The 26,163-nt window shown below is 43.3% G+C and overlaps 1 protein-coding gene across 3 annotated transcripts in view; it reads left to right on the forward strand.

The window, feature by feature from the left end:
* itpr2 (inositol 1,4,5-trisphosphate receptor, type 2) overlaps positions 1-26,163 on the forward strand; it is a 50,052-nt gene that overhangs the window by 6,420 nt on the left and 17,469 nt on the right. For all 3 annotated transcript variants that reach the window (XM_035643631.2, XM_035643630.2, XM_035643632.2), the window contains 36 exons: positions 891-1,049; positions 1,790-1,888; positions 2,156-2,239; positions 2,353-2,499; positions 3,568-3,663; positions 3,903-3,947; positions 4,973-5,124; positions 5,538-5,637; positions 5,784-5,944; positions 6,034-6,175; positions 6,437-6,595; positions 7,519-7,691; positions 8,141-8,260; positions 8,511-8,693; positions 8,864-9,115; positions 9,209-9,356; positions 9,456-9,603; positions 10,268-10,455; positions 10,565-10,688; positions 10,807-10,864; positions 10,968-11,133; positions 11,335-11,502; positions 11,983-12,069; positions 12,168-12,293; positions 12,426-12,548; positions 12,814-13,014; positions 13,441-13,692; positions 13,803-13,928; positions 14,118-14,246; positions 14,673-14,793; positions 15,055-15,236; positions 15,406-15,548; positions 16,183-16,291; positions 24,982-25,102; positions 25,395-25,582; positions 25,703-25,883. In XM_035643631.2, the coding sequence (XP_035499524.2) occupies positions 891-1,049; positions 1,790-1,888; positions 2,156-2,239; positions 2,353-2,499; positions 3,568-3,663; positions 3,903-3,947; positions 4,973-5,124; positions 5,538-5,637; positions 5,784-5,944; positions 6,034-6,175; positions 6,437-6,595; positions 7,519-7,691; positions 8,141-8,260; positions 8,511-8,693; positions 8,864-9,115; positions 9,209-9,356; positions 9,456-9,603; positions 10,268-10,455; positions 10,565-10,688; positions 10,807-10,864; positions 10,968-11,133; positions 11,335-11,502; positions 11,983-12,069; positions 12,168-12,293; positions 12,426-12,548; positions 12,814-13,014; positions 13,441-13,692; positions 13,803-13,928; positions 14,118-14,246; positions 14,673-14,793; positions 15,055-15,236; positions 15,406-15,548; positions 16,183-16,291; positions 24,982-25,102; positions 25,395-25,582; positions 25,703-25,883 (5,161 nt within the window). The remainder of the gene's footprint in view (positions 1-890; positions 1,050-1,789; positions 1,889-2,155; positions 2,240-2,352; positions 2,500-3,567; positions 3,664-3,902; positions 3,948-4,972; positions 5,125-5,537; positions 5,638-5,783; positions 5,945-6,033; positions 6,176-6,436; positions 6,596-7,518; positions 7,692-8,140; positions 8,261-8,510; positions 8,694-8,863; positions 9,116-9,208; positions 9,357-9,455; positions 9,604-10,267; positions 10,456-10,564; positions 10,689-10,806; positions 10,865-10,967; positions 11,134-11,334; positions 11,503-11,982; positions 12,070-12,167; positions 12,294-12,425; positions 12,549-12,813; positions 13,015-13,440; positions 13,693-13,802; positions 13,929-14,117; positions 14,247-14,672; positions 14,794-15,054; positions 15,237-15,405; positions 15,549-16,182; positions 16,292-24,981; positions 25,103-25,394; positions 25,583-25,702; positions 25,884-26,163) is intronic.

The following is a 26,163-nucleotide window of genomic DNA, read 5'->3' on the forward strand; positions in this document are numbered from 1 at the left end:
CTGCTATGATAGTATATGGTTTCACAGATTGTTTTAAGGGGTTGAATTGTGGAAAGAAACCACACATTTGATGGAAAATGTCTTTAAGACAGTCGCCTTTGTATTACTGCTTCAGTAATTACGTCCTATATATGAAGCAGTTTGTTAGGCTTGGCTTTTATTTGTATAATTCAGCCCTTGTTTGTTAAATGGAATCAGGAACTGTGCTGCATGATTGGACACACTTCTTTAAATGACATCATCATACTGAATGAAATATTAGAACAATCCCTTTGAACCAAATTAGTTACCGACCACTGCTTTCTATCCAAAAAGTAGATCTCTTACTACTCTTGTAAAGTGCTGGAAGGAAGTAATCCAGTAAAATTATTCAACAGCTTTAGCTACTATTATTTTAAACATTAAAGCTTATAAAATATGATGTTTTTGTCAGTAACCAAGATATACAAGTAGATCTGAAACAATTAGGCAATTAAGTAATGGATTGATCATCAGAACATTTAGTGTCCACCGTTTTGATAATTGTTTATATTTTTTAATGGGAAACTGACTTATATCCTTAATAAATTAATGAAGATATTAGAGATTAAGATAAAGATACATTTCACGGTTCCAGCTTATTGGTTATGAGGCGTCACATTTAAAAAAGTGACATTTTCGTAAACCAATCATTCAATGAATAGAAAATAATCAACATTAGTTGCCATCTTATGTGAAGAAATTAAAAGTTAGTTCCAGCTCAACCAACTGCAGTAAAATTCTGCTAACAGTTTCCTGTGTGAGTAATAATAAACTTGTGATATGATATATAAAAGTACAACAATGACCCCTGATTTAAAAACAATCCTGGATCAGCTTCTGTCTAAGTACCCTGATTCTTCTCGTCTTAGCTCCTGCACATTAAGAGTAACAAGTACCTGACGGTAAACAAGCGCCTCCCCGCTCTGCTGGAGAAGAACGCCATGCGGGTCTCTTTGGACCCTGCTGGGAACGAGGGCTCCTGGTTCTACATTCAGCCCTTCTGGAAGCTCCGCAGTGAAGGAGATAATGTATGTTTCCCTCCGCCTGGAATCACATTTTGACCAGTTTGCCCACTTCAGTGCTTTATGTACACTTGACATTTCTCTCTGTGTATACTGTCAGTTCATTGTTTGTCCTGTTCCAGTAACATTTCTGATTTTGTCCTTCCCCTTTGGCTTTAGCATCCTTATGGTTAAAGGTATTGCTCTTGATCGTGCATGATGTTTGTGCATTTTTAGGTTAGACACAGAACATCGTGTTAACGCATGGATGCACTTGCCCCTCCCACTGCATGTGGATTTTTCTGGTTGAGCTCAAAGAGTATTCGGTCAGTTGTTACTTTCGGTCTACTGAATGGCATTGATAGTGTATCATGATAGTTGTTCAATATTTCAGCACAGAACGAGCGGCTCAATGAGATACAGTTGACTGTACACAGTCTATTATAGTTGTATATTATTGCTAGACTGCGCACGTATTATGCAAGCAATGATACAATAGCAGGTAGTGTACTTTTCAGGCAGCATGTCTCTGTATGCTGCATTCATGTCCACTCACCATGGTATGAATACACTTGTTTGTGAATCTCAGCCTGTTGCTGCTGCTGCACATAGCGCCTTTGTTTTTAAAGAGTGGATGTTTGCAGACCTGAGACAAACCCCTTGCATGGATATGCTCCTACTCCCTAGTTTAATCCATTTGATCACTGCTGGAACTTCTCACACCTGTGTCTCCTGCTGCGACGTGACTGTCTGTCATTTGGTCCAAGGTGGTGGTTGGAGACAAGGTGGTGCTGATGCCGGTGAACGCAGGGCAGCCTCTTCACGCCAGCAACATCGAGCTGCTCGACAACCCTGGCTGCAAAGAGGTGGGACTCATTTATTTTTTCTAACAGTCATTCTATCGTTCGTCTCCTGGCTTGTATTTCATTCATCATTTTTGACGCAATAAATTGATGTACTGTATATCTGTATATCGCCCACACAGAAGCATGTAATCCCCTAACTTTAGTTAAAACTTGAAAATCACCAAAACAGTTTTGTTTCAAGGATTTAAACAGACCACGTGACTTGTGCATGATAAAAATGTTGAATTTAATTTCTGTTTGTCCCCGACTCTGTGCTTCATGCTGCAGGTTAATGCCGTCAACTGTAACACCAGCTGGAAGGTCACGTTGTTCATGAAGTTTAGCGACTACAAGGAAGATATTCTCAAAGGGGTAATTCGTTTTACCGCTTTCAAGTCTCAGTCTGAGTTATGGCAGAAATGCGTGGAGTTTGCATGTTTTCACTGCATGCAATAACAGTGCATTTTGTCTGTGTCGTCTGTCAGGGAGACGTGGTGAGGCTGTTTCATGCGGAGCAGGAGAAGTTTCTCACCTGTGACGAGTACAAGAAGCAGCAGCATGTCTTTCTCAGGACCACACTGAGGCAGTCTGCCACCTCCGCCACCAGCTCCAAGGCTCTCTGGGAGGTCGAGGTAAAACACACTCACACACACAGAAATAACAATATCTCCCTCTAATTTTGAAAACAGAATTGATTCTGGTCTTGTCTGCTTTATTGAATTAATTGTTTTGGGAAAGACAGAAATAAATGATGTTTGTGTTTCATGTTATGCCGACTTATTGGACTGGTTAAATTGAAATGTAACAACCAGCCACACAGTACAACAAAAAAATTCTGGCCAAAGCCAGTTGAGAACAACATTATTATTAATAAAAAATACTGGAGAAGGGAAATAAGTTTTGCTGTTCTGAACGAAACGTAACAACAACACATGCAGATCAATGTGCGCCAATATCAAATGCAACAATGTGTTACTACAACAGAAAGTTGTCCCTTATTTTAATCTAGGTTATACAGTACATTAAAACATTTTACTGTTTTCTTTTTTACAGCTTAGTCATAATAAAGAGAACTTTGCACAAATTTAGGCTATAATTCCTCCTTTGATTATACTTGCTGTATAATGTCACTTTGTCTGCCATTTCAACCTTTAGTTCTTTGTAATCCACAATCTACAGTATTGTACTGTGTGTTCCTCTTTATCAGCTTGCACTAAATTAAAGTTCCTCTCGTTCCGCTGCCGTTTGTGCCTGAATGTACTGAACATATAAATGTTGTTGTGCCAGTATGACAAATACAAAATATTTTATTGTACACATAGCACATTGGATGACTCTCATTCTGACTCATTCTGACACTGCACTAACGTTGGTGCACTAATCCTGACTCTGGAGGACCAGAGAACATTTAACAGAAATCATCCTTTGACTGATTTGAAACTAATCCTCTATTTTTTTCTGTTGAGCAAATCCAGAATCCAAATGTTTTCGGCATTGTCAAACCCTTACAGACATAAACCGAACCATGAATCAGTTTGCACAATATTAGAACAGTTTGGGGGAAGATAATCTTGACACTTTATTATATTATTTTTTATTTATTTTTTATTTGCCCCACAGACAAAAAAAACACAATTAACAGTGCGCAAAACCTGATGCTGTGTAGATGCATCATTACTTATTTTGTGATCCCATGGCAGGTCGTGCACTATGACCCCTGTAGAGGCGGAGCCGGTCAATGGAACAGTCTCTTCCGCTTTAAACACCTTGCAACTGGAAATTACCTCGCAGCTGAGGTGAGTTTTACCCTTGGCGCTTACAATTAATGTTACTTTTTTGTTTAGAGTATCTGCATATTTCATTGTCTGAATAAGCACAGTTGAAGGGGACTTTTGGTGATGTGCTGTAGGTGGCAGTGTTCCCATTCATATGGCCACCATCACCCATCTTCTGCTGTTGAACAGTTTGGGTTTGAGTGATGGGCATGATAGTGACGGGATGATCGTTTCTGCAAATGAAATCAATGTCTCCACAGGTGAACCCTGAATTCAAAGAGAACACGGTGGAGTCCAAAGGGGAGGTGAGTCAGTCGAACAAGCACATTCAGCAGTGAAATCACACAGCTGCTTTGACACTGGGGTGTGTTACCAGCTACTACTGACAGATATACATGATCTTCTTTACTAAAATTAGTTAGTGACTAGGAGAGAACATTTTGTTTTTTAGTACAAAGAGCAATGATCTCAGCAGTTACACATTTTTGGTTCAACTTCAGGCCCCCCTCTCTGTCTCCTCATCCTTTGAGTGTGAGAGAACTGGTGGTATTGCATAACCAAAGTAAAAACACACACACACACACACACACACACACACACACTCTGCCAAAATAACTCTGAATCTATATCTAGACATTTCTTTCAGCTCTTAGCTTCCTTGCACATTTGTATTCTGGCGATGCGAGGAACACGCACACAAACTCTCCCCGCCTCGCACACTTACTCGTGCACATGCTGAAATTCAGACACACAGGGGGGCTCCTTACATAACATCTGGGTGTGGGGGTGCCCTGTAAGAGGGGATGGAGGGGAGGCAGACGTGCTGTCTGCTCTGTTCTGCTTGCCTGTGCTAAGCTGGTGGGGTGAGTCACCGGCGGAGGGGGAGTGGGAGGGTGGAGAAGCTGAGGCGCGGAGGCAGCCCCTGGGACCTTCCCATTGACATGCAGCGAACAGTGGGAGAAATTAACACTAACCATTATCTGTTGCGTCTGCACACAAGCAGTGTCTAACACACCGCACTGCGATACTGTATCATGGCTCCCCTGGAACAATTTGTCTGTGATTTGTCTTTAGTGTAAGAATCTGTGACAGTATAGTTTGGCTCATTCTTCCACTCTCTGTGATGTATCTAACAAATTGTTAACATGTCCATGTTCATCTCTATGGTCACAGAGGTCACAAATACTTACATGGACAGTAGTAGCAGTAGAAAGTATGCATATGTATATATATATAATTTAGAGTTATGAATATATATCTAGAATATATATTCTAATTTTTCTTTTTGTTTGTGTCCTGCCTGTTTGTGTCCTTGTGTATGCGCCTGCAGAATGACACTGACACTGTGTTCTCCAAGAGAAAGCATCAAGCAGCAGAGAAGATTGCTTTCACCCTGGTGTCTGTTCCCCACGGGAGTGACATCGCCTCTCTGTTTGAGCTGGATGCCACCACTCTGCAGCGGGCCGACTGTCTCGTGCCCAGGTCAGACACTCACATGGGGGCAGAAGGGACAACAACACGTTGCGTCTGCTTTTGTAACCACAGGGGGCATTTTTCACAAGAGTTCACAAGAGGGAGCACAGCAGTTCTTTTTTTAAATTGTTTTATCTGCCATTAGAGATATGCTTATACGCGTTACTGGATAAACAAATGAAAATCACTCATCCCATGAATGTCAAACCAAACTTTGTGCCAATTCATTTAATAGACTGAGCTATGGAACTAAAGTAACATAAGGGCATCATCAGGGTTAATAGTATTAATCCTCTGGGCACCATGAATGTCTGTCCCAAATTCCATTGCAAACCAGGATATATTTCCTGAGGTCACCCGATTCATATTATATTTACAGTATATCACATCTGCTGTAAATAGTTTTTTCCATCCTTCCTCAGAAACTCGTATGTGAGGCTTAGGCACCTGTGCACCAACACCTGGGTGACCAGCACCAACGTCCCCATCGATGCAGAGGAGGAGCGACAGGTCATGCTAAAGGTCTAAACAGACGTACACTCTCACACTCTTACACTCACAGGCAGTCGCCTTCAGAAAGTATTCTGAAAATCGACAAAACAACAAATTGAGTAAAAAAAAGTAATGGTGATAAACTGGTACTTTATCTGCAAATTCTGTCACGACAGATTGGCACCTGTCCCACTAAAGAGGACAAAGAGGCTTTTGCCATCGTATCTGTTCCCCTCTCGGAGGTCAGGGACTTGGACTTCGCCAACGATGCCAGCAAGGTTTTGGAGTCCACCGTGAAAAAGCTTCAGTTCGCCAACATTGCTCAGAATGAGAGGAGGTACAGAGACATGAGCGTGATGACGCACGTCATACGGGGTGGTGTGCATATTCTATGATTTCACACATCATTTTTTGCCTCTATTTCAGGTTTGTGACTAAGCTCCTGGAGGACCTGGTTTTCTTTGTGTGTGTGGTACCAAACAATGGCCAGGATGTTTTATCTGTGGTCACCTCTACACCCAACCGAGAGAGGCAGAAACTCATGAGGGAACAGAACATCCTCGCCCAGGTCAGCACACACACGGACACTCACTCAGGTCTTTCTGTCCTTTTAGTCCTTTATGTTGGGTCAAAATGCAGATTAGTCTGAAGTGTAACCGAAGGACTGACTTTAATGCCAAGAGCAAATCTTAATTGTATTGAATTTTCCATTAGTGAGATATTCTTATAATAGCTACAGATTAGCCGCAGGAAGTCTTGTTTATTGCATTACAGACAGTAGATCCTAACTTGGTTCTTTATCACTCCGTCGGGGTTTCTGCTCCTATAGATCTTTGGCATCCTGAAGGCACCATTCACCGATCAGGGTGATGGTCCCATGCTGAGGTTGGAGGATTTGGGAGACCAGCGTTATGCTCACTTCAAGTACATGTTGAGACTCTGCTACAGGGTGATACGGCATTCCCAACAGGACTATCGCAAAAACCAGGTATGAGTGTTCATTGTGTTGTCATCAGACCCATCGATATGGTCATTGTCAACAGGACGCAGGGTCATCAAATGATACAGAGGTGGCCTTTAACTCATGACTTTATGAGTATAGATTCTGCCAGATTGATTTGGAAAATCTATGCAGGGACCACAGCTGCTGTAATGTTGCACCTTATTAAAAAAGTGGTCAAAACATTCTTTTAATAGATCAGTGGATCAAAAGAAATAAGTGACAGGTCATTTTTTCATATTTGCGACCTTCACCAACAATCATTTAACTAACTTTTTAGAATTTCACACTACTTGTGCATTTAGGCGTCACAGATGAATATGTGTGTGGTTATATTACAAGAAGTAAACACACAATACTCTACCTAGTACTACAGGTACGTTAAATTGAAATTGTAAGGGGAGATTCACCGCTTGTGGCCATAGCAAGCAAAATTACATATAACTAATGGAAGTAAGTAAAAATGCCATTTGCTAATTTAAATATGGAGATTTTCTTAACTTATATTTTGAGGTTCATTGTGCATGAGAGCAAACTTAAGTAGCCTAATTGCACTTGGTCTTTTTATATGTGTGCTTGTCATAATGGTTTGACATTTTATCAACTAAATGATAAATCCATAGTCAGAAGTCAGTAGATGAATGGAGACAACCCTCACCCTTAATGAAAATAAACAGCTCCAGATTGGCCACAAATAATTCCTGTAGGTCTCAGGTGTGAACTGTGGGGAGCCTGATGAATGTGAATCAGGGTGTAAAAAAAAAGGGTTATCTTGTTCAACAAGTTTTCTCTGGATCATAGTTAAACAAACACTAACTAAATGCAGCGATTCAGCACATGTTTATGCCTTTTCCCTCTCAACTTCACAACTCCACAACCGAGTAAAACCACATGTTTCTTCTTCCTCATAGGAATATATAGCCAAAAAGTTCTCAATCATGCAGTCTCAGATTGGGTATGAGATCCTGGCTGAGGACACAATCACTGCCCTGCTGCACAACAACCGCAAGCTGCTGGAAAAACACATCACAGCCAGAGAGATCGAGACATTTGTCAGCCTGCTGAGGCGCAACAGAGAGCCCAGGTCAGATGTGTACAACTCCCAAAGATTGGATGAGCAGAGGGAGTGGAATAATATAAATTGCAGAGCAATCCTGATATTGTGCAAGAAAATTAGTAGTCGTACATAAGACTTATTTAGCAACTGGTTATTTTGTAAATACAGTGACTGAACAATTTCACAGGAACACAATACAACACGTGAATCTTATCTACTTGACCCTATTTTTGGGATGTATTGGGATTAATCATTTATTTATGAAGAGGGATTGCTGTAATTGTGTCCACCTGCTTTACCTGTCAAATATAATATTATTGACCGAAATCTTTCAAATAAAGACATTTCCAAAACGGACAGACAGACAATATGTGCAGTCCATAATACACACAAACTTCCCTGTGTACGATCAGTTTGTGTGTTTCTGTGGTGGAAATGTGTCGAGCTAATGGTTCATGTCTGGTCTTCTCTTCCAGATTCTTGGATTATCTGTCCGATCTTTGTGTGTCCAACAAGACTGCCATCCCTGTCACACAGGAGCTTATCTGTAAATTTATGCTGAACCCCACCAATGCAGATATCCTGATCCAGACAAAGTGAGTCAAATCCTGCAGTGTCTATGTATGAAACATCCTAGTTTGTCCTGTCATATCTAATATCTTTCATCTTAAAATCATGTTCAAACATTCACATACTCTACCACAGCAATGTGTGATTGCTTTTTCCTCTGGAGTGCCTCTTGTGAAATAGATAATTCCAGCAGCACCTCTACATCAAATTGTAATGTGTGCAGTTTTGTTTTGTAATTGCTTCATGTCACACTCGCCCTCCTTCCTCAACCCCTAGACTAATCTCTAACACAGAGAACACCCTGGAGACCTCTCTGCTGCAGGAGGAGGTAGAGGAGGAGGAGGTTTGGCTCTACTGGATCGACAGCCATAAGGAGCCTCACGGCAAATCCATCCGCCACCTGGCCCAGGATGCCAAGGGCATCCACAAGATGGATGTAGACATCATCACCTACTACAGGTGCCGGTTGCACTCTTACCTTTAGCTCTGCTGTTGTACTTAAAGTTTTGTTCCCTCCAGAAACAAAAAAAAGTTGCAGAAAAAAGCAAGGGGGAGACAATGTTTTCTCCCTCTTCGTCCAGCTGCAAAACAAAAAAATCCTCTTTCCATGCCCTTACCCTCTTCTGCAGATACCAGCTGAACCTGTTTGCTAAAATGTGTCTGGACCGTCAGTATCTAGCCATCAACCAGATCTCCTGTCAGCTACCCGTGGACCTGATCCTACGCTGCATGTTCGACGACTGCTTGCCCTACAACCTCAGAGCTTCCTTCTGCCGCCTCATGCTGCATATGCATGTGGACCGTGACCCGCAGGAAGCTGTGGTCCCCGTACGCTACGCTCGCCTCTGGACCGAGATCCCCTCCAAGATCACCATCCACGAGTGAGCGTCTACCTGTGCGATTATGTGATTGATTGCACTTTTCTGATACTTTCAAAATGACCTCATACAGATTGCGGTTGTCTGTTTGTACAGGTTTGAGTATGAGTCCACTGACACCTCAAGAGAGGAGATGAAGAGGAAGTTTGCTCCCACAATGGAGTTTGTGGAAGAATACCTCAAAGATGTGGTCAGCCAGCATTTTCCATTTGGGGATAAAGACAAGAATGAACTGACACTAGAGGTAAAATAAAGTGCAGGTATTTCAGACTCAAATTGTACTTCATTTATGTGTGTTTTTTTGTGCCACTGTAAATATGCTTGCTTCACATGTCTCATCCAGGTGGTGAATCTGGCTCGTCACCTGGTTTACTTTGGCTTCTACAGCTTTAGTGAGCTGCTGCGTCTAACACGCACCCTGCTGGCCATCCTGGATATTATCCAGCACACACTCACCTTCATGAACAAGCTCAACAAGAGCCCAGAGGCGGGTCAGTGCAGTTACACAGTTTAAGTGCATTACTACATTGTGTTGGTCAACTAAGATTTATCATTATAATTATTTTTTTATTGTAGCACTTTTAACACTAGATAAAACATTTGAATGTATCAAGTAAAACTATGTTTAGTTGTTTCATTTTTTTGAGGGTGTCAGATAATTAAACGGGGCAGAGACAATTCCATAGTTAAAAATATGGTTAAAATAAATTTTGTGTCTGTAGTCCATAAGTTTAAGATGGGAAATATAGATGCGGCAGTTAGAAATGTTTGATGAAGATAAAGGCTGAGGATTTTAAATTAAACTGTGTTCAAGTAACGGAGGGAAAACCATTGGGGACCAGATAAAGAGGCTAAGGTATCCGTTGAACCAAAATATGGATTTACAGAAATGTTGAGGATAAGGATGACTGACTGCTGATTAGAGACAGACAGGACACACATGTTCTTGGAAATGAATCACAATAGATTGCAACTGGATTGAAATAAAATCGGAGGTTTGGTTCAATGGACTGAAAAGAATGACAGAATTTCCCTGGCTATTAGATACTTGATGTCCTCAGGGTTTCGTTTTTGGCTTGTATGTCACACATTGTCAAATACAAATGCACACACATGCACAAAGCCAAATAATGTTAAGATAAATGTTTCTTTTAGGCAATAATGTCCTTCGAACGATCCACGGCGTCGGAGAGATGATGACTCAGATGGTATTGAGTCGAGGTGTGCCGCACAGCCTCCCTGAAACGCCCCCCTCTCTGCGCTACAGTAAAGGGCACTTCCTGCCGGACAATGAGGACGTCATGGTGATGGACACCAAGCTAAAGATCATAGAGATCCTGCAAGTAAGCACAAGCACTCTCAATGCACATGGTACTAAGTATTTAACGTTTTTCACATATCACATAAGTGAGTGACTTTATTTTTTCTGCTGTTTTTTCCCTCCCTGTATAGTTCATACTGAGCGTGAGGTTAGATTACAGGATCACGTACCTATTGTCAATCTACAAGAAAGAGTTTGGGGATAAGACCATACCTGAAAGCTCCGTCTCATTGGCTGAAATGCCTCTAATGACACGTGAGGATTGATTGTCTCTTAAAGCAAATACTAAAGCTATGCATTTACATTCCAAATGAAGCATTTTCCACTTCTGTCATACTAAATTGATCTGTTGTGTGCTTCATTTTGTCTTTAGCTTCTGAGCCAGACATAGATGAGATTGCAACCAAAGCTGAGAGCATGTTTGCAGGCAGGTGGGTAAAGTTATGCCTCTTGTCTGCCTCCCAGTGTATTAATAACCCTTGAAACTCACCAGAGGAACTTGAAAGATATAAATGTGCATTTTTATGATTTCAGCTCAGAGTTGGGTGCAGTGGAGCTTGACGATGAGGGAGGCCGGACGTTTTTGAGGGTTCTGATCCATCTCATCATGCAAGACTACCCTCCACTGGTGTCTGGCTCGCTACAACTCATCTTCAAACACTTCAGCCAGAGAGCTGAGGTGCTGCAGGCCTTCAAACAGGTGGGGACATAGCAGTTAGACACAAGTTTTTGATAGTCGGCAAGCTGAGAGAATGTGGCATTAGGCTCTTCCTGAGTTGAGGGTGTTTCTTTCGACTTTCCAAAGTGGTGCGCCGAGACTTCACACACTGTTGTTCCTTTAATATCTTTGTGTCTGGTTTATTTCTCGTGTAGCATGTGTGAGTGTCTGTGTATTTTCCAGGTCCAGCTGCTGGTGTCTGAGCAGGATGTGGAGAACTACAAGCAGATCAAGACGGACCTGGATCAGCTGCGTCTGACTGTTGAGAAGTCGGAGCTGTGGGTGGAGAAGAGTGGAGTCTATAGCAGTGAAGACCTGGTGGTCCGACCGGGCAAGGAAGAGAACACCGAGGTGCTGTGTTTTATGGTATCCAGCATCTAAAGCAAAGTTTTACGTTCCAGACTTTACTGTGACATTTCGAGCGCCACAGGAAGTTACTAAACTTGCCTTAACATCCCATCAGTCATTCAGCTGCATGGTGAAAGGCTGCTGTGTTTGTTATTGTAAATTGAGGCTGATGGAAAGTAAAACCGTGCAAACTGTTTTGTTATGTTGCCATGTACTTCCCTAATGAATAATATTAAAATGCCTGTGAAAACAGGAAGCTTCCCATAGATCAATTTTTAATAGTCAAGTCTGCAACTTGTTTTGTTTTTATTAATTATATTGTTCATGAAAAGTGACGATTGCTGGGATTTTCCCCACTACACTGTGACAAATGCCTATTACTCAGAGGCAGATTGTAGAGGTTGGTTTATGCTAGATATAAACCTTTTAGGGGGTGAATGTTGCTAAAGGGAATTTTTTCTTTCTTTTTTGTGTTTTTGCCAGGAGGTTGTTCTGAGCCCAGTACAGGATGGTGATAATAAACCTCAGATTGACAGTAACAAGGGAAACAACTACAACATTGTCAAAGAGGTGAGGTCAATGTCTGGAATTCCAAGTTATTCTCGCAAGATGTCTTTTTCTGCTGTCGTGTATAAATATGTAAAATATTTCTCTTGCTTCATCTGCAGATACTGCTGCGACTCAGTAAGCTGTGTTTTCCCAGTAAGAAGAGTCGTGTGCAGCAGCAGAGGCTGCTGAAGAACATGGGCGCCCATACTGTGGTGCTGGACCTGCTGCAGATCCCCTATGAGAAGGTGAGCGAGCCACAGCAGCGAGTGGACTGGCTCCTCCTCCCTCTGGATGTTGGCGTGAAGTCTTTTTTGCAACATGGCCTCTTGATGTCTTCCTGTCTGACTTTTTATTTGTTTGGTTCTGCCTTTGCCCAGATTGATGAGAAGATGAATGAGATCATGACCCTGGCACATACGTTTCTGCAGAATTTCTGCAGAGCGAATCCTCAGAACCAAGCTCTGCTACATAAACACCTCAACCTTTTCCTCACACCAGGGGTATGTCAATACGACCTTGGCTGTTTTTCTAGTGGAGCATACAGTGGCATCAGATGAACCATGATATAATGAAAAGTACAAGTTTCAAAAGACAGTAGCCTGGCAGTACAAAAAGTGATATGAGGTCCTCTGTTTGTTTTTTTTTCATTAGCAAGAACAGTTTCCTTTGTTATCTTTTTCCCGTTGCACAAATAGATCAATATTCTGTTTGCATGAAATCGATCTCTGTTAAAGACTGAATCCTGGCGTCTGTGGTTTTCTCCAGTTGCTGGAAGCTGAGACAATGCGTCACATCTTTATGAACAACTTCCAACTGTGCAATGAAATAAGTGAGCGTGTGGTGCATCACTTTGTCCACTGCATCGAAACACACGGAAGACACGTTCAGTACCTCAGGTTCTTGCAGACCATTGTGAAAGCTGATGGGAAGTATGTGAAGAAATGTCAGGACAAAGTAATGACAGAGGTGGGAATGTGTTTTGGCCAAACACACACACACACACACTAACACACACACACACACACACTAACACACACACACACACTGCATAGATAGGGGTTATGGTTTGGTTAATATGGGTGTGGGGGGGAGTGACAGAGAAAGAATGTTTTTCCTTAAAGTTCGTGTACAGCTAGACTTTGCTGCATTACTTTACCATTAATCAGGATTTGGAAGAAATTAGTCAAATTCAGTTCTTCCAAATCAACGTCTTTTTGTCATATTTTCCATGCGTTACATTTAGAAATATTTTCAAATCAAAGCATTTCTGTTTTAATGCATTTTTGAATGTAACAGTTTATGTTTCATGCGTAATGCTGATAGTGAAACAAGCCCAGGAGCACCCTGCGTTTACCTCATGTGACTTCTGTGGGCGTCTGTCCATGTGTCCAGCTGGTGAACGGAGGCGAGGACGTGCTGGTGTTCTACAACGACCGCTCCTCGTTCTCAGTGTTGTTGCAGATGATGGGTTCTGAGCGCGAGCGGACGGATGAAGACGGAGCTCTGGCCTATCACAACACGCTCGTGGAGCTGCTGGCTGCCTGCACCGAGGGCAAGAACGTCTACACAGAACTGAAATGCAACTCTCTGCTACCGCTGGATGACATCGTTAAAGTTGTCAATGACGTCAACTGTATACCAGAGGTAGTAGCCTGAAAGTTTAACTACTGTAGAAAGTAATGATATGGCTCGAAGTTATGTGATAGAACCAAGCCTCTTATATCTTGTTTGGTTTTTTGGTTTTTATTCCCAAGGTGAAAACTGCCTATGTGAACTTTGTGAATCACTGCTATGTGGACACTGAGGTGGAAATGAAGGAGATCTACACCTCCAGCCATATCTGGAAACTATTTGACAACTTCCTGGTGGACATGTCCAGTGTAAGGCTCTGTCAATAAGGTCACACATGTTTGCCTGATCCTTTACTAACCAACGCGTCGAGATGCACAGAGGCTCACTTATACGCAAAATCTTTTCACATTCTGCATGTGTGTAGAGAGAACCATAGAGATATGATGCCAGGATTTGCTCATTCAGAAATTATCCTCTTTCTAATTTTTGCATTCAAGGTATGCAACACGACCACGGACCGTAACCATGCCGATCTGGCCCTGGAGAAGTATGTGACGGAGACAGTGATGGCCATCGTTAAGGGCTTCTTCAGTTCACCCTTCTCAGTCAACCACTCCAACCTTCAGGTATCGTTTTACACCTCTGACAAGCAGGTGACATGTGGCTGCAGAGAAAGACTCGTTCATGCCACATCCAAATCCTTTGCCAATTTTTAGCAACTGTACAGTAAAACTATTTGACAGCAGACTGCCTCCTTCACTGAACGATTACCCTTTTTTATATCATTATGAAACTGTGGCAAGACAAATGTAGTATATACAGTATAGTGTATATATTGTAGCCTATGTACAATGCGTGCACAGGGTTTGCACCGCCCCTCTGATGCTTTTCAATATACCTAGAGCAGCTGCTTGAGATGTTTAATGCAGACGTCTGTGTAAAAGTCTCCGATTAGAAACAAAAATGTCCCCATCAGGATTTTTTGGGACTTTCTCTTTTCTCATGTCCTTCATAAAAAACAGTATCCCCTGCTCTCACCTCTCTTTTTGCAGACAAACCAGTCTATCTTCATCAAGCTGCTCCAGTCGTCTTTCAGGATCTACAACTGCACCTGGATCAACTCGGCTCAGAAGGGGAACATCGAGAGCTGTATCAAAACACTGGCCGATGTGGGTGAGTGTAGCTACTCTGCTCTGCAGCCTTGGTGGAGAAACAGTCATTTACATACTCTTAAACTATATTACTAAAAGAACATTGATAAGATGTACACGTATTACATGTGCTGGTTTTGTACCAACATTTATTCAGAGATTTTACTTCACATATTCATGTCACAGTGTAACAATGAGCTGGACAGGGTTGGTGTGCCTGAGCGATGTTTTTCTGTCCGAGTAGGAAAAATAATCTCACGCTGACACTTAACCCCTTCCACAGCTAAAGCACGGGCCATAGCCATCCCGGTGGACCTGGACAGTCAGGTCAACACTTTGTCTCTCAAGGTCCACAGCAACATGGTGCAGCGGGCAGCCAAGGACTGGAGGACCTCTGCCCGCACGCGACCACGCAAGGAGCCGCTGGGCACCCCTGATTACAAGAACATCATCGAGAAGCTGCAGGTGCACAGACCAAGACGAGCACAAGAGTCTAGAGCCCCGCGTCACACATCTCAGACTTGACATGAACATGAGTTGACTTCATGAGGGCTTTATGCATTCTCTTCAGCAGTGTCGATTTCTCCGGGAAAACATTGGATTGTTGTGTTTGTGTGTTTGTGTGCGTGCGCAGGTGGTTGTGTCCTGTCTGGAGGAGCAGTTCAGCCCAAAGGTTCAGGCAGAGTTTTCTGTGCTGGTGGATGTTCTCCACAGCCCTGAGCTGCTGTTTCCAGAGGCTGCTCGGTTACGCTGCGAGAGCGGAGCTTTCATGTCCAAGTGAGTCTCTATAATATGCGTATGGAAGTTTTTTTTGTTGCCCCGTTGGCCACATTTGAAAATGTTAGTCGGGCTACGGGGAAGAATAGCAGCATGTCTGACGTAGCGATTTGAGGTTTGATAAGTTAAGATTTTTGACAGAAATTGTCAACAGCTGTTTATTTTATTTTTTTAATTTATTGCTAATATTCAACATCTACTTTGTTAAAGATTGGCATTTCAAAGAACTACGATTCATTTCTCACAAATGAATTACTAACTACAAGTACTTTTTTTTGCTTTGGAAAAGTGAAGAACCATGCTGAAGACATATTTTAGTATATAATTGAACAACATTTAGCTTAAAATTACCCAACTGTAAATATGTAAAGAAAAATTGAAATCCAATGCATCAGTGAACTTCTCAAACTAACATATTAGATATATCATAAAAAATGGTTTGATACATGAGCAAACCTCCAGGGGTGCTGTTACTCTGCTGCAGCCGTCTGACCTCCCTGAGAACAGGAAAGGAGATTTAACCTGTGGTGCTAAATAAAATATGGCTTTGTTTTTCACTTGAATTGAGTCAGCGACTGCATTAGCAGGACAGACACCATGGTAATTGATGGAGCACTTCTTGTCACTCTGCCAGGCTGATCAAACACACCAAGAAGCTCATGGACAAAGAGGAAAAGCTGTGCATCAAGATCCTGCAGACACTCAGAGAGATGCTGGACAAGAAGGAGTGCTTTCAGGAGGCTGTGAGTACCCGACCCTGCAGGGGGGGGGGGGGTTGTCACTTAAATATGTTTTTTATTAAATAAAGTGTCACTTTTAGGAGTTCAATTTCAGGATTAGGTGAAATCAATGAAAAGATTGTTGTGGATTTAGCCCCGTCTTCATAATGCGGCGGCGCTGTGCTCTGCCCATCAGCAGGGCAGTGTAGTCCTTGTTTTTCTCGCAGGTCTGTCGGCCCAGAGCCCAGACTCCCCTTCATCAGTATGCTGTGGGCCTTGCTGTGTTACATAAGGCAGGGAGGCATCTGAGGACACACTCACACTCTGAGGGAGAATAGGTGGGAGGAAGTAAGGGGAAGGAGGAGGGGGAGTGAGGAGGGCGGGGGGGAGGGCAAGCACTGAACAAGCAAATCAATACTGCAGCGAGTTTGGGGTGCAGGAGCCCATCCCCTGCTGCACCCCCTCTCAGCCACAGACCGTGGAAAGTTAATGACAAAAAGTTGGCAGAGGAGACTGATGGTGGTGGTTGTGTGCGCACGTGTGTGTATGTTGGTTTTGCACCAAGGGGGTGGAAGGTGACGGATAAAAGTATAAAGAAAGTCATGTCTGTAATCACCTTTGGAGTTGACGTCGTGCAATTCACTCAACTCAAGTCAATACATCAGTTTTCATAAGAAAGTCTTAGTGAGAAGAGAACAGATCCGAAGAATCGGTGGAGCTCATTTTATTGTCTTTAAAGTCGAAGCAAACTGTGAGGAAGCATGTGTTACTGACCTCCGACCATGTGGGATTTCATGCAGATATGATTATTTTGGGCTGTTTTTGTTGCATCTCCGATTTAAGGAGAATGAACGAATGTGCCCCAACCCTCTCAGTTGGTGCGATTGCATTAGTAGTACTGTCAAGACCATGGCACATGCTTGCTGGTGTCACTTGCAGCTGCTTGAGGAGTCAGAGTTTTGTTTCCCATGTTTGTGTCAGACAGCCTTGGTGCTGTTTTCTCTTCTTCTTCTTCTTCTTCTTCTTTTTTCCAAATGGCAAATTATTCAACAGTTGTTTGGAAGAAGATCAGAGGAATTCAAAGTGGAAAAACAGCCACTCTCTTAAAAGTGCTCGGCGCCTCCGAGAAGCCAGACAGTGCGGTAACGATATGTGAAATGTCAGTTTGTGTAGGTGTGTGTGAGTGCTCTCGAGCATGTATTTGTAGCCTTCTCTTTGTCATATCCCTGTAGCCCTGAGCGTGGAGCTGCAGCCTCACTGAGAGCGAGAGAGAAAGAGAGAGAGTGTGAGAGAGAGAGAACGGTTGATGGAAATAATGAGAGAGGGAGAGGCAGACAGACAAAAACCGAGGGAGAGAGAGAGAGAGACAGAGTGACAGCATAGGCAGCAGAGGTTGGTGGCTCCCCTGGGGTGCAATTGGTGGGTGGAGGAGAGTGAGGGAGGGAGATGGAGGGAAGGGGAGGGAGGGAGTAAGTGAGGGGCGCCATGTGAGGAGCCATGTGAGCGGAAGAAAAAAAAAAAAGTGGGCAGCGGATGCAGGGTGAGGGATTGGAGAGAAGCAGAGTCTGCTCAGTCCATGAGGAGACAGGGCAGGGGGTGCGCTTACGTAACAGCCTGCAGTGGCTGAGCCAGCGTCACGTGGACCATCACGTTCTCACCGCCTGCCTCCCTCCCTCCCTCCCTCCCTCCTTCCCTCCTTACTCTCACTCATCTGTCCGCTCGCAGCCTCTCTCTCCCCCCCAACCTCATGCTTTGTCTCAGTCTATCGCATTTTGTCTGCCTGCCTGCATTATTTTCTCTCCGACCCCTGTCCCACCCAAGCCCTGCTATCTGTTTGCCTCGGTCAGATAGTGAGGACAAGATCCGCAGCCGTCACTGTGTGAGATGGGTTGGCTCTTATTTCTGCACTTTACTGTTTTTGACTGTCAGATAAGGGGAAGCTTTAATGTTTGTGCTCCCACTTGCCCTGAAGATGTCTTGGGGAGTCAAGTCTTTTGGGGGGGGGGGGAAATGTTTGATGCATAATTATTCTGAGACTGTATCCAAATATTTCATGTGAGGATATTTGCATAAATTGCCATGGTAGACATTTTTTTTAGAAATTAGTGATCTCATGCACTTTGCACTCTGTTGCACTCTATTCTATACTTTTCCTATTGTCAACAATGAAAAAACCTCAGACCGTCTACTCAGCTGACATCTTCTGTCCCTCTACAGTTTCATAATGAACCCAAAACATTTGTACTCTTCTCTGATTTATATTTGTGGCAATCTGCCACAATATATAAAAGATATTACAGCCACATGTTAATGTTTCATCTTTTTTTATATTTCAAATAGAAAAAAAAAGAAGAATGCTATCTTTGCAAACAACAATGATGTGAAGTTTAAGTCTATAAGAGCAGGGAAGTGAGATCCAATCACAACTGATCCCACGAGACACACGTGGAGACGCATGAACCAGGTGGGAAGTGACGTCCAGCCTGTGATCGGATCACTCAGGACACATGTTCATGTCCAGATATGAGCAGGGGCATTTCTGACATCCCCACACAGACTCGGGCACTCACCCACAAAGCCGATTGTTTCTGTAGAAGACGTAAACATTTTTTTTAAAATTAAGTCATTTTCTAAAACAGCCGGGCACTGTAGATTTTGGAAACAGAGTAAATGTGGCATTTGTTGGGGACTATTTTCATGCTGAATAATACACATATGATACTAGAAATTATTTACAGCAGTAAATAACAGACTGTCTAGGTAGGACTGACTCAAAATAAACCACAGTGCCCACACTCATTCTGATGAAGGAACATGTCAGCATGTGCGGCCGTGTTGCTCATTTATGTGTTTTTAATGTTTGTTTTTTTTCTGGTACAGAGGAATAAGATATAAAAAAGCCTTGCTTGTTAGTAGGATCAGTTCATTGTCGGTTTTGGGATTTGTTGACGAGAAGAAAAATATCATTATCTCATCCTTATCTTGTCTAAATTTTTTCCCCCTGGTAATGTTTAATGTGCTGTCTTGTCTGTGCACATGTAATCCTGTCATCTTTTTTACAGAGGCCTAAAAAGCCAGTTATGTAATATAAATCACGCACACTCTCTCTTTCCTCCCTCTCTCTAACACTCGCCGCTGTCATTCACACACTGTCTCTGTCCGTCTTTCTCTTCCCGTCCCTCTCTCCCTCTTTTTTTCTGTCTCGCCTGCCAAGTTTCACACCACCTGCCCAAGGCAAAGCAGATTTACAGATTACCGCCCTCTGCGATGCTCAGTGCATCACATGCACGCATGTAGACGGAAATCCTGTCTTAGACACACACTCACCCACACACTCCCAGGCATGCAGTGCCACGCTGGCTGTCCCTGTGTGAGCTCATCCTGCTGGGTTTTCCCTGATTATCTGTCTGTTGATGGGAGTAGTGGAACATGGCTTAGGTTCATCCACAGGGAGCGGGGTCAAGCAGGCAGGCAGGGAGGGAGCGATCTGCGTTCATGGATACCTCGTATGGTTTGGCCTTTGGCTGCCGCTGAAGGTCTCGTCTTAATTAACAAAAAATCAAAAAGTGCGACCTGAATGCCTTTGGAGTTTGTGAACTTATTAAACTAAAAAACAAAGAATAATAACAATCTGAGTTGGGAAATCTATTAGTCATTAGACTTTCCCCCCCCCCCTTCCTCTCACCCTCACTTTTCTCGATCCTCCAGTCCAGTGTCTGTTGGTTGAGTATTATGTTTTGGTTGCCATAGCGATGAGGGATTAGCCCATGTTGTTTATCTCTCTGGTCTTCTCTGACTGAGGCGCAGGACGTCTGTGTAGAAACGCCCTCAGACCGGGGGCATTTTGCTGGCTGAACTTTTTCTTTTGCGCTGCGGAGGAAGGAAATGTCTTTGGGGAGAAGAAACACTTATAAAAAATTAAGGGCGACTATGAATGAGATTAATTGTCACTGTGAACAGTGTTTCGACACAGTCCATAGCCTGTTATTTGAATCTGATTGCGTGTGAGGTAGATCACTTGTGCTCAGGGAGGCACATGACCGTCGACAGGATGAATTATATGAATTGCAACTTGTTTGCACCGATTGCTTGTGGCTTTTAGTTTTGCTACTACAGAGAGCTGTTGTACAAAAATAATAGAAATACCTTGAACACAATAGAATGACCCCAAAGTAAGTCAAAAATGTGCTAAAGTTCATACTGTTAAATCTTTGTTGACCTTTTCAGAAGTTGTGGTTTGTTGTGCTATTAAGCAAATATCAAAAAGTCTCTTTCAGTTAGTGTCATGAATGTCTCCGTTGCCCAATGTCAGTAACTGATGCACCAGCGTTGTAGGTATTAATTATAAGACTATTGTGTCATTCTGCATGTAGTTACTCAATGACAATAGTGATCACACCTCCATTAAAGCTTATCTGCACAGTGAGACACACAAAAGGAACCAATCTTACTTTTACCTACTGTTTTGGCCTGTGCTTAATAGACAACTTCAGTGACGATGACAAAAGCAGGAATAAGTTGATGGATCGTTTGCCGCAGTGTCAAAAATGTATGTCATCACATCTCTTGTCATCAGGCATACATGGCAAACATCTACCTGCTTCTTTTCACAAATGGACGGTTGTAACAGCAGTCTGGCGGTTTGCGTGGACAGGGTTTTCCAGGGATTGAGGCAAATTCCCAGCCTTAATTACCGTTTCAGTCGGCCCCTGTTGTCGGCCAAGCGATCTTCAACATCACAGTCTTCCTAACCAACACTTAACGGTGTTAAGCACGCTTCCACAGTGAGTCTGCCAGCTGACACTTGGCCTTTTGCTGGATGCGTCTTGACCCTGCTGTTCTTGTATTATCTCTGAATCAGTTCTAGCAATTGTGGGCCTAATTTGTTTTGCTGGTGTGCTTGCTCGTTGGGTAAAAGCATTTCATGTGCTGTGGAATTGCGTCCCGAAAGCTGTGTAAATGGTGGCACATGATGCGTACGTGTGTCGCTTGCAGAATTTCATCGGCTGCATGTACCTGACCGTAGACGTCCGACTGGCCCTGTGTGCAGAGCTACAGAGCTGCAGAGCTGAAGAGCTGCAGAGCTGCGACCATCGGTCTGGAAACATTTCATGTGCTACAGAAGGGAAGAGAGTTGAGATGGAAAAGAGCAGAGGTGTAACGAGAGTAGTTCAGACTAACTTCATTTGAACAGGATCACCTAACACAGCTCAGCACAACCCACCATCAAAGGGCCTTGGCAATAATTCACTCAGTAATAAGCAACAGCAGCGTGTAACGCCAACTCCTGTTTACTCTGTATGCAGGGCTGTCATGAGTCAAAGACACCACCACCCCACGTTCAATTAGATTTATTTTAAATGGCTTAAGTTCTTTACAGAAGTTATTCAAATGATCACCTGTTTATGACCTAAAATTACTTCTCTCTCAGAAGTTTTTCCTCACATTTCTCTAAGATTAATACCAGATTCTCCTAGTCTTAGAAACTCATCTGACAAATGATTTGGAAAGTATTGACGTGTAAAATCAAGCATTTTATCTCCAAGTATGAATGTCTAAGTATGGTTTCAAAGCACTTTTTATACCACCAGTGGTGAAATATAGTTTTTTAGAAAAACGTTGCAAATGTTGTGACCCCAGTGTCATCTCTCTCCTCATATTCCCATAGTGTTTGCCCCGAAGCCGCAGGATAGTGTGACTGTGTAGGTGTGATTGTTTTTTTCATTGTTCATGAAAAAAAAACTTGCAAACATTGAAACTGATATATATTATATTACAGGAGGCTCCTACTTCACGCTGTTCATTGTCCCTCCAGTTCCAAGCGCACTAACTCCTTAGAGACAACTGCACAAGATCACATTGAGTTTCAAACTGAGTTATAGCATCAGGTCTGAATTACCATCCGAAGGCCGAGTGTCAGGATGAATCTTTGAACACTGAGCAACGTACTGTACTGAAGTTTGTGCTGGGATCCAAATGCTGCTTCATGATGGTGAAGTTGTCGGATGTTGCTCAGTCCTCACACGGGCTGCGGGCAAACGACTTGTGCTGTTCTCAATCAGCGTTCCACGCTGTTTACAATAGACACACACCCAGAGTGCTCTCATGTTTCTGTTGTGGGAGAAGGTGACACAGAAGAAAAACCATTTGCCCCGCCGATTCGAGTGTTGTCTGGGTAGCATTCTCCTCCTCCTCCTCCTCCTCCTCTGCAGCTTCATTCCCTGCTATAATCGACCTTGTCTGACCCCAGCGGCTCGCCCCCCCCCTCCCTTTCCTATTCCTGGCACTGTCTGTGTCTGTGTTGCTGCCTGCATGAGTTTCCAGACCACCTGAAGAAGCTGAGGGCAGACTGTGTCTTTGTCTTTTTCCCCATGCATCTCTCCGGAGTCGGAGAGATCCGCAGACAGCAGAGCTGCGAGGGGGATGGAGAAGGGGAGGGGAGAAGAGGGGGCGCGATGATACCGGAGGTGGGGATCGGCAGCTCATCTCTAGCTCGGACACACAGAGCCGCAGTGTGGCGTGCCGGGGCACATTTTAAAACACCACGACTGTCTGTCCCCCGCTGGGTTTTTTGTTTGTTCCTTTCCTCCTCTCCCTCACCACCTCCTCCCCCTCCTCCCCCTCCTCCTCCTCTTACTTCTGTCAGTTCTTCTGCCTCTATTTCTATCGCTCTTCCTTTCTCGTGGCTCTTACATCACCTGACTGGAGTTTTTCTTGTCAATGCAGCAGCAAGCAGATGAGTCAGGCTCGGATGACTCTCCTCTACAGCCATTCTGCCTCCCCTCTCTTCTCCTCTACTCTCCTCTCACTCTGCAGACATTGCCAGCAGACTGCATCGCCCCTGAAGGGAGGTGAACACCAGCAAAATCATGTCACCACTTTCAACGTCCCCCCACCAGAATGTCTCTGACATTTGGTGTAATGCGTCTTACAAAAACCAACACGTCCTCTGTCAGAAAAGGGGGAAACGTTAAGTTATTATGTTTCAATATGCAATCGGTTAAAGAGTGCATTGGGATGCACTGCCTCATAGACTGTAGCGCTGAGATTGTATTTGCAGTGAGTGCGTGCGTGCGTGTCTGTGTATGTGTTCGGGAGACAGCTCAGCCAGACAGTGCAGGCAGACAAGCGTCTCTGCTGACTGCAGATGAGATGGAGTGTTTACTGACACAGGGAGCATCAGCTACAACTGCTCCTCTACATCTTTGCCCGTCGCTGCACTTAGTTTGAGGATCTCCAGCCGGGCTTTGCCTGGCGTGGCCTTCATGGCGAGGCATGAAGGCGCCTTATTTGGCGTCTCACTGTCAAATTATCGATGGTCTGTTTTGAAGTGTGCAGTTTGGATTTGTTGTCGTATACCATCAATAGTGACCATTTTATCTTTGATAATTCAGTTTCTACTCTAAGAGACTTTTTCCTGTGCTGCATTACAGTTTTAAGAATGTTTGCGAAGCAGCCGAAATGTATTGCAAGAAGCAGCTACTAAAAAAGCAGCTACACAAATGAGTTGTGTTGAGCTGAATACCAATTGGCAGTATGTGTCAGCTTCAACAGCAAATAATCTCTTATTAAGGAAATTGGCATAACCAAGAGGAACAACAGATTGCTTTTATTATCGATTAAAAAAAATCTGACCATTGATTTTCTGATTAATCTTTAAAGAAATACGTACAACTTACAAGATGTCCTCAGGTAGCCTTTCACTCTCTGAGCAGCGGACTAATAATTTCAACACTAATTTGCTTCATGACTTATACAGCCTAAAAAATTATCAATGAGTTGCTTCGACACCTCAGGCTTTTTACGTTTTTCAGTTTGTGTTTTCCTTTCCACCACCTGTGCAGCATCTCAGGGAAACATCTTGTCCCACTAAAACGTTACCGTGGAAACCCAAGGTGGCTCCCTATGGTCTGTTCATCGTTCAGCTCCACCCTTCATTCAGTCTGTTTATCCATCTATTCATCCATCGGGCTACTCTGTTGATCAATAATGACAAGGCCATTTTGAGTTGTCAGGTTGCCGTAGAAACTGATGCAGACCACCCTTAGCGTCCTTACCTTCTCTATATGCCATCCTGTCATCTTCCATCCATTGCTCTTCGCTTGTTGTACAACAAAAATAGGTGGTGACAAGCACAATACGAGTCGCCCATCTGTCAATCACTCTCGCACCTCGATTACACAACCGTCGTAGGGAGATTTTCTCCCTCAACCATCTCATCTCATTTCTGCTCATCTGCGTCAAATGTCACGAGAGATGCACAGAAATGTTTGCAAGAGATAGAAACTCTTGTCCCTGAAAATATGTGTAGTTGAAGCTCACTAGTTCTGTGATTCAGTGTTCCATGCATATACATAAAACATCGCACACAGTTAATTTCCATCTCTCTTCTGTGTCCACTATCACAGAAATCAGTGATGGTGAAGCTGCCCCTAATTAAATTTCATAAACTGATATGTTTTAATAACATGATGGCCATAGAACATGTCGTTTTCAGGTTGTGCAATTACCTGAAAGCGCTAATTATAACAAACCTAAATATAACTGCTTTTTATTTTTTTGATCTTTAAATCTTTTTTATAATTAGCTTTATGGTTATGTCTCACAAAATTCTACTATTTCAAATGTGGTTAAAATATGAATTTCCTAGATTGAGGCTTGTTATCTTCTCAGACTGTGATACAGATTTAACTTTATGATTTCTGTCTCGACAGGGAAACGAGTTAAGGAAGATTCTCCTCACACGATACTTTGGAAATCAAAAGCTTCACGCCAAGTCGGAGCTTGGGATCGGAAACAGCTCTTCTGGCGGCTTTGTCAAGCCGTCATCCGGAGGTACTGAGGACCCCAAATAAACCCAGTAGAGTAGACAAACTGCAATAACTTCCTACTGCAGGAGAAACCCCAGCAGCTAACACGACAGAACTCTGCCTCTTAGGAGAGGCTGCTGAGTGACAGACTTTATGAATCACCCTAGCAAGATTCAAAGCATTTCACAAATATATACAGTATTTCTGTCCAAACAGCTTTTGAAAGTAGATATTATAATTGAAAAAATATCAGTAATGTTTGCTGGTATTTCTGTAAGAGCACAATTATGTCAAAAGTTGATATTTAATCTCTGCAGGCGGTTCTCCCATGCTGGACTCTGACAAGCCAGGCAGCAATATTGTGGAGATCCAGTGTCTCTTGGACAACGTGGGGGCATCAGAGCTGGTGATTGACCTCATCGTCAACACTAAGAATGACCGGGTGTTCGAAGAGAGCATCCTGCTTGGCATTGCCCTTCTCCAGGGTGGAAACACACAGATACAGGTGGGAGACGCCGACGGCCAAATCCTTAATTTCTCTACAGCTAAACCCCGAACACATTCGCCAGTAATCACAGATTCAGATTCAGAGGATTAATAGTCATCACCACTGCTTCCCACCCAGAACTCCTTCTACGCCCAACTGTACAAGCAGAAGAAGTCTGAGCGGTTCTTCAAGGTTTTCTACGATCGCATGCGTCTGGCCCAGCAAGAGATCCGAGCCACCGTGTCCGTCAACATGTTTGAGCTCAGCTCCAGAAAAAGGGACGATGACACTGACATCAGTGGAATCAGGATCAAAAAAGGTACAGTCAACTAACGATGCACTTTGTGGTTGTTTGGGTGTGTTTGTCACCTCGTCCACATGTCAGGAACGTGCACCAAACCTCTTGTCAACCTGAAATTAAGTCCATAAGGTTGATTTAAAGTGAACTCACTGAATAATAAGGTGAAAGGTAGATGAGCTTTTCAAAAGTGAAACACTGAGTCATTGAGGTCGTGTCCAGAGCACTGCCAAGCATTTCCATAGAAACAGGGGTGAGCGAAAAGCAACAAACACAGCTCAAATATAAACGTGGAAATCTT

This window comes from Scophthalmus maximus, chromosome 7 (genome assembly GCF_022379125.1).
Source record: "Scophthalmus maximus strain ysfricsl-2021 chromosome 7, ASM2237912v1, whole genome shotgun sequence".
NCBI classification, from domain to species: Eukaryota; Metazoa; Chordata; class Actinopteri; order Pleuronectiformes; family Scophthalmidae; genus Scophthalmus; species Scophthalmus maximus.